Below are 8103 nucleotides of genomic sequence, written 5' to 3'. Positions count from 1 at the left end.
ATACAACACCCCATGGCCAAGGAACGAGGTGTATTTCTCTGACGAGATGTAAAAAAGACGTGCCGCCCTACTGACGGGATGGTTTGTACTAAATTATTTTTAAAAATTGAAGTATTTTTGGGCCTTTATTATGACTGAACAGTGTGAGAGGAAAGAGGAAATGGGCATGAGGGAGAGTTGAGGTAAGGGTTGGTAAATGACCGAGGTCAGCCTCGAACCGGGGTCCCCAAGGGCATGCAAGCATATATATGTTATGGGGGTCGGGGGGCTTAGTGCACTGCATCACATTGCCCCCTCCCTCTGAATTAGTGGTAGCGATGGATGTACTCTGGATCTGTCCTGTGTGTGTGTGTGAATGCATGACCTCTGTATACCGCGGTGGATTTCTGCAAGCAGATTTCTTTATTACAAAAAGACATGGTTTTTTAAGGGTAATCCTTTTCCACTCAGGCAAAATAAAAGTACAACCATACAGTACACTGACATGAATGCACCTCTGAACATCTCTGCCTTCCAGGGTCTCAACAGAGACCTGTTTGGAGTTCCAGGGTGCATACACACATCACACCCAGCTCACACACTCATCATCATTACACACGTACACACGCACACACACACACACAAGTTCATCAAAATAAAACGGTTAACCGCAGGTGCACAGAGTGAGTATGATGTCGATTAAAGGCCATAAGTTTAAGGTTACTGCTAGGTTTAGTAGCTTGCACAGTTTGCGTTTTCTTTCTTTTTTTTTTTTTTGAAAGATTTCAGAATGTATTTGCCATGGTTATGATGATTTGTTTTTTTGTACAGTATATTAAGTATTGCCCTTTTATATGTCTAACGGCAGCACTTCATTGCACTTTTAAATAGATGAATAAATAATAGTGTTGCCATAGCAGAGTACAGAGACGCACCGTCTGTCCAAACGCTTGTCAGCTCGAAAAATAAAATAAAAATACAGTACATTCAGCATCTCTTTCAGAGCACAACTCGTGTAAAATTGTTAGTTTAACTCAACAATGTACATTTTTTTGTTCATTTTTTCCGCCTAACCTTTAACAGGAAAAAAGCATCAATAAAATAATAAACAATTAACAATAATAACAATCATCTTTTTTGACAGGACAATTATTCACATGAAATAAAATACAGACATGAATTCATCACAAGGCCATAGGCAATAATAACCATTCACGCTCCACATAACACCACATTCGTTTTTTCTTTTTTTTCTTTTCTCTCCCATGGAATATTTTACACCTTGCTACAACTTTCTTAAGTTAACTAACTAGTACAAGAGTCCTTTTTTTAAGTGTCAGTCTATGTGTCTCCAGTTGTCAGTGTCAGTGCTGATTGGTGTGGGGATGAGGAGGGGTGAGGGGTTGGGTTGGGTTGGGTTGGGGGGTCAGCTCCTGACTATCTCTTGGAGGTCTTGGCCAGTTTGCTAGTGGTGTGGACGGGCGTGGACCTCCGTTGGGGCGTGGGGATCTTGGAGGGCTTGCCGCCGTGTGCCCGGGGGGCGGAGCGGGGCGTGGCCGGCGTCCGGCTGGTGTCCGGCGTCGCGGACTCGGACGCGTCGGAGCACACCGATTGGATGTCGGAGATGTCGAAGTCGGAGGCGTCGCTGCCTCGCCGGCTGCTGCCGCGGCTACCTGCCTTGCTACCGGGCCGGCTCAGGCCCTTCTTGGAGTCTGCAGAGGACACAGAGCACATGAGAGGAGAATTAGCAACACACAGGAAGTTCATTAAGATTGGAGCAGGCTTCACCCAACAGGATTTTCTTCTTTTTAAGGTGCTGACCCAAAATATTGTAAAACTGAAGAAGGCAGAACGCCGAACGCGTTTGTGTAATAATAAAGAAATGGTGTGAGGAATGCATTGCCGTGCCATTTGGCATGCCATTTGTGAAAACAGCGTACACAGGAAATATATTTGTAGCTGCAATATGCTTTGAGATAACAAAGCACCACAGTATCCCAAATCACTAAGGCAGTGCTAAATAGTTCATACTGCCATAGCCTACAGAGGGCAGCAGAGGGAACTCACAAGTGGCCGTGAGTGAGGGTTCCTGTGAGCATTTGCTTTGGTAGAATGTACAAACAAACGCTGTAGCTTGATTTAACACAAATCCATTTTTTTTTTACTTCATGCTTGCCCCCCTCATTCACTCAGCAAATAGTGAATAGACCCGCCAGCGACCCCATCTGCACTAAGAGGCTAAAAAAAAAAATCACCAACCACCAACTCACCGAATGACTGCCCCCGTGCCTTCAATACTGCAGCAGATATGAGAGTGCCTTCCTCTCCGGACTGCTGGAAGCCTTTTCCCGAGAGGTACCCCGGCAGCCGCAGTTTGCTGCCTTGGATGGGTGTACTCTGTGGACGCGAAAGGTACATATTTAGAAAAGGCACTTCCAGAAACCACAGCCTGCAAGTGAGACTACGCACACTTGCCTCACAGCAATGAGACTAGGGGTGGGCGATATGGCAAAAATGTTGTATCACGATATTTTAACATGAAATCACGATTTCGATTTTTTATCACGATCTTCCATCCAAAAAATAAAAACAACAAAAAACAACTTTCATATACTTGCAATTTGTAATTTGCAGTCAATAAAATGTTAACACACTGATGATACTCTCATAAAGTGTACAATTGGAATACAATAATGTATTGAATAAAGTTAAGACAACAACACAAGTGAGAAAACATCACTCTGATAATGATAATAAACATCCTCACTGCAAGACGATCTATACGATTTCTCCACTTTGGCAGATTCGAGACGATATTTTACTCAATATCGCGATTCACGATATAATATCGTCATATCGCCCACCCCTAAATGAGACCTTCTCATGTGTGCTCCACTAAGAGGAGTTCTTATTCCCTTGTGAATAGACACTTCAGATTCAATGCCAGAAGGCTGTAATCATGTATTTGTATACACTACCAAGGTCTGCTTTTTAGTATAATGTTAATGATCATTTTTTCCCCCAGAGTAGAATAATCAGGCTGTAAGTGTGTATTTCAAATCAACAAATCCTTAGCTGAGATGAGATTAAACTACACCAAACTATGCCAAATGACAGTTGAAGAAGAAATTTGAAGAGAAAGGAGGCATTGTGTTAAATAATGGACTAGTTGTTTTAAAGCAGTTTGGCACACACTGAAAGAGGACAGAGTGGGTTAGTGTGGTTAGAATCTTCAAAGGAATATTGACTCTCTTCCCCCCTCTCTCTCTCTCTCTCTCTCCCACTCATGCTCTCTCTCGCTATCTCTCTCTCACACACTCATGTTCTCTCTCTTTCTCACCCTCTCTGTCTCCCTCTCTCACACAGACAGACCGACAGACACACATAAGTACACACGCACACAGACACACAGACACACACACACACACACAGTCACACAGTCACACAGACACACACACACACACACACACACACACACACACACACACACACACACACACACACACACACACACACACACACACACACACACACACACACACACACACACACACACACACACTCAAACACACACTCAAACACACACACACACTCAAACACATACACTACAGGTGGTTAGTGCATTGTACTCTGGAGCACCATATCCAACTGAAATCAGATCAAACGCAGTCTCAAGTCTGCGACTGTAGCTGATACTCCATGTGTGTGCTCTACTTTCCACATGCATGAGAAGAGAAGAGCTAACTTTATGAACTGTGAAGATGGCTAAAATGGCAGACAGTGAGAGAGTGTGGGAGGAAGTATAGTACTGATGTCAGTTGGACAGCAACCGGTGGTGGTTAGTGGCAATCGAATCGGGCTTTTTGAAGACATCGTGCGTTTCAGCACTATACCTCTGTGGAAGACCCTTGGCTGTCAAAGGAGTCGGATGATTTTAGAGGGGTGGAAGATTTGCTGTTTGTCAGCCAGGGTTTATCATAATTGCGGGTTATGTGTTGGCACTGTGAGGAACAATGGCAAAATCAACAAAAAAAGAGACACAAAGGGATGGGAAAAGGTGAAGATCAACATGAAGAACATAAACAAAAAACACAACAGGGGTGCATTTCTCGAAACCGTAGTTGCTAACTACGCTGGCTACTTTGTTCGTTTGTAGCGCAATTCCCCATTGGAAACCACACAAGTTGCTAACTTGCTAACAACTATGCTTCAGAGAAATGCACCCCAGACATGAAAAACACAAAATATTGATGTAAGGCTACTTTAACGAACAATAGGAAAAAAGGGAATTGAACCACAAATGACAAATAAAGTACAGAAACAGAAAAACATATAAAAATGGCACAAACAACAAACAGAAGTTTTAAATCATAAAAATGTTGATGCTGATGATCAGAGAGGTGACAGATGCAGCTAGATATTGGAGGCTAAAAACAACATGGTTAAATTTTTGCCTCTTTTCCACTGTTGGTTTTCTGGTCGACCTACAGCTCAACACAGCTCGACTTGGCCGCCACTTTTTGCTTATGAAATAGGCGCAACACTCAATCGAATAGGCTCAATCGAAAAAAGCAAAAAGTGAAATCCGAGTCGTGCTGTGTCGAACTGTAAGCCTACCAGAAAATCGGTAGTGGAAAAGAGGCATTTGATTTCCAAGCTGCCTGTACTGTGCTATGCTGTGCTGTGCTGTGCTGTGCTGTGGTGTGCTGTACTTACCTTAGGGGTACTGGTCTGTGTTGGGTTGGGCTGCTGCGCAGGACAGCTGTGGCTCGTGGAGTTGGAGCGGTTCGGGGAGGCCGCTCTCGACGAGGGTCGCGACCTACGACCTCTGTAGCGGAAACTTGCCATCACCTGAGTGGTGCCTTCTGGGAGAATGAACTTCTCTCGAAGCTCCACATTTGTCCTTCCTTTGGCTGTGTGTGTGTGTGTGTGTGTAGGAAAAGAAAGAAGAAGACGCGGAGTAATGAGCAAACTGTTGAAGGACCATGGAAAGAAAATGAGAAATGACACAATGAGGGAAAATAAACAACATGAATTCATTTCCAGTCATGGAAAGATGAATTCATTTTTTATGGTGAAAGGTACACGATGACTTTTTCAAAACTACTTGTAATGAAACCATCAAAACCACAACACAGTGATGGGTGAAGGTGAATCACATGCAGATGGTTCGACTCATTTGTGGTGGTGCACAGCTGGTGTGGAACACTTTCTTTCTCACACACACACACACACACACACACACACACACACACACACACACACACACACACACACACACACACACACACACACACACACACACACACACACACACACACACACACACACCAGTCACAAACTTCAACAGATTGTGAAGTGAGATTGGCTAACGTAAATAAACGACAATGCTTCGCGATGGCGAACAGTAACTAGCAAATATGGTTGTATGTCTACAATCTTAAATCTGATTAAGAAATAGGCATCACAATTGTTTGGCAATGTTTTCCTTGGCAGAGGTTCGACTTTGTTCGACTATGCTGTTCCCTCTCTCCTTCATCTCATGTGCAGTAAACACCCTAAACATCGAGTCAGTTTGGTCGTTTGCTTGTATGCAATGCCTATCCAGTTTGCAATGCCTATCCACTATCTACTTAATTCTGCCATTTCAAATCCTTTCCCTCCGCTCCATGTAGGCATAGTAAGTGTGTGTGTGTGTGTGTGTGTGTGTGTGTGTGTGTGTGTGTGTGTGTGTGTGTGTGTGTGTGTGTGTGTGTGTGTGTGTTGATGTGTGTGTGTGTATGAGAAAGAGAGAGAGAGAGAGAGAGAGAGAGAGAGAGAGAGAGAGAGAGAGAGAGAGAGAGAGAGAGAGAGAGAGAGAGAGAGAGCGAGCGACTCTTGACTCCTGTTCCCTATCTAACTAATGGTCTAATGGTCTAATCTTCCTTTAACTACTGTAGTTGCAGAGATTGTCAAGGTCGCAGATTGTCACCGCACTTCACTGCATTGCAAGAGACTGTAAAAGATATAATTTTAAGATGACACGAAACTACAGTAGATCCATGCAAAGCTCGGGTACATGCACAGCATCTAGGCCTTTATAGAAAGATTAGCTACAGGCAGAGAGAAGCATAGAGGCTACTGCGGGACAGGACTGGCAGATCAACACAGCCTGGGCTGCATTTCTCGAAAGCGTAGTTGTTAGCTAGTTAGCAACTTGGGTAGTTGTCAATGGGAAATTGCATTGCAACCATCAAAGTAGCTAACATAGTTAGCAACTACGCTTTCCAGAAATGCACCCCAGATCAGGAGGGAGAGTACAGTACATAAGCAGAGGGGCTACTGCGGGGCAGATTAGAGTAAGAGTCTGGAGGTGCCAGGGAGGCAGCAGAGCAGGTGATGTGGATGGTTAGGAGGTTACAGTGGAAGTGGTCTCAACCATCACACACACATACACACACGCGTGTATGTACACTATACACACACCAGAGGTGGCGACCACAGGTTCAGAAAGTAAACATCCTGCCACAATCAGCGATGGGCACCCTGATCCTCATCAGTTTACAATCCAGTAATAATCCATAATTCCAAATGACATGTTTTTAATCTGTCAAAATCACCAGACCTCCTGGCCACATGGTTGTTTAACAGGGCAATAGTTAGGGCAATAATCTGACTAAATTTGTCATTTGAGTCATTTGTGATATGAATCATGAATATGAATCATGAATAGTGAATATAGGTTGCTCATCACTGTCCACAAATCTGACCCAAACAGCTCTGATTCAGCTGATCACGATGAGGGCTCAAGACAGGTAGACCAGCTATGCCAGTGACGCCACCTGCTGTGTTGGAAGGGAACTGTGTAGGCAGCGTTTTGACTTCAGCGTTTCTTACTTCTGAACCTCTGGTTTACTATATTTCTGATTTTGCACAGCTCTGATAAACACACACACACACACACACACATATGCGCGCACACAGACAGGCATGGGCACAAGCACGCAGAGATGCAGGTGCTCACATACCACTGGGATGGATCAAGGAGAGAAATTGTGAGAGGTGCCAACCTATAGGAGACTGAGTAATTGACGAGTTTGATTCCGAGCGCAACATTTTGCTTCCGTGATGATGAACTAAAAAGGAGGAGGAGGAGGAGGAGGAGGAAGAAGACATGACACAGAAGTCACAGAGAAAGGAAGAAAGAAAGCAGAAAGAAATGTTATAAGCAGGAAACGTTGCCAGAAAACGGAAACAATAGAGAAAAAAGACACACACATATATTACAGCTGTTAAATGCAGAAGGAGAATTACAAGCGGTCAGAAACAGCCAAAAGACAGCAGAGAGAAGGATATCTGGACATTGCATTAGCAGAATAACAGACAGAACCACAGCCTCACAGACAGACAGAATTACACACAGAGTAACAGCTGCATGACAGACAACATTAGTCATGTCAACATTTCAGTAGCAGATCTAAAGATAGCATTGCTATGAAACAAACTAAGTACTATAACTCGTTCAACTCAAAAGCAACTGGGTCGTCATTCCTTGGGAATTATACAAAATAAAGACAATAGGACAGCACTCCACGTTGTGTACTTTTATTGCCCGTCAGATGTTACGGTCTTTACCTTTCTCAGAGCCGGGCAAACCATTTGCCTGACACTGAAGAAGGTGAAGACCGAAACGTCCTGCAAGGTAGAGGGTTACGACCAAAACGGACTACAAGCTACGGTAGCATCTAACACTACAAAAGGAAGACAACTTACAATGTGCTGTTAACACTGAAGCGTTTTGATGAAGACGTTAAGAATCGAGAAAAAAAGGACTTGTTAAACCTGAAAACGAAAAGGTTTGTAGTGTGTTGTGATGTGTTTGTACCTCGACAAGGGTCGTTCTTGACCAGAAACTCGTCCAGGGCCATCCAGCCACCTCCCACGCGGACCATGACGGTACTGCGGAGGATGCGGACCAGACGGAGTTGTTGGGAATCCCCAAACTGCAGGAGCACGGTCACGGGAGGAGGAGGAGGATGAAGATGATGAAGATGATGATGATGGAAGGGGAGGAAAGAGTAAAAACGTGAGAATTCCAATGGAATAACAATGGGACTTTTGAGTAACAGCGCCAAGCTTACAGTC

General features: G+C 44.0%; 1 protein-coding gene across 1 annotated transcript in view; it reads right to left on the bottom strand.

Moving 5' to 3' along the window:
- Window positions 1–378: 378 nt before the first annotated feature.
- The window catches only part of LOC134440941 (dystonin-like), a 235715-nt gene continuing 227990 nt past the window's right edge, over window positions 379–8103 (bottom strand). The window contains exons 106-111 of the mRNA XM_063191098.1: window positions 7844–7961; window positions 7029–7094; window positions 4696–4892; window positions 3873–3980; window positions 2250–2376; window positions 379–1691 (exon numbers count right to left, since the gene is read on the bottom strand). Coding sequence (XP_063047168.1) covers window positions 1417–1691; window positions 2250–2376; window positions 3873–3980; window positions 4696–4892; window positions 7029–7094; window positions 7844–7961 — 891 coding nt within the window. The 3' untranslated portion in view covers window positions 379–1416. The remainder of the gene's footprint in view (window positions 1692–2249; window positions 2377–3872; window positions 3981–4695; window positions 4893–7028; window positions 7095–7843; window positions 7962–8103) is intronic.

This window comes from Engraulis encrasicolus, chromosome 24, assembly GCF_034702125.1.
Source record: "Engraulis encrasicolus isolate BLACKSEA-1 chromosome 24, IST_EnEncr_1.0, whole genome shotgun sequence".
Lineage (NCBI taxonomy): Eukaryota > Metazoa > Chordata > Actinopteri > Clupeiformes > Engraulidae > Engraulis > Engraulis encrasicolus.
Note: the sequence above shows the minus strand (reverse complement) of the source record. Positions and strands in the feature narration are given on the sequence as shown.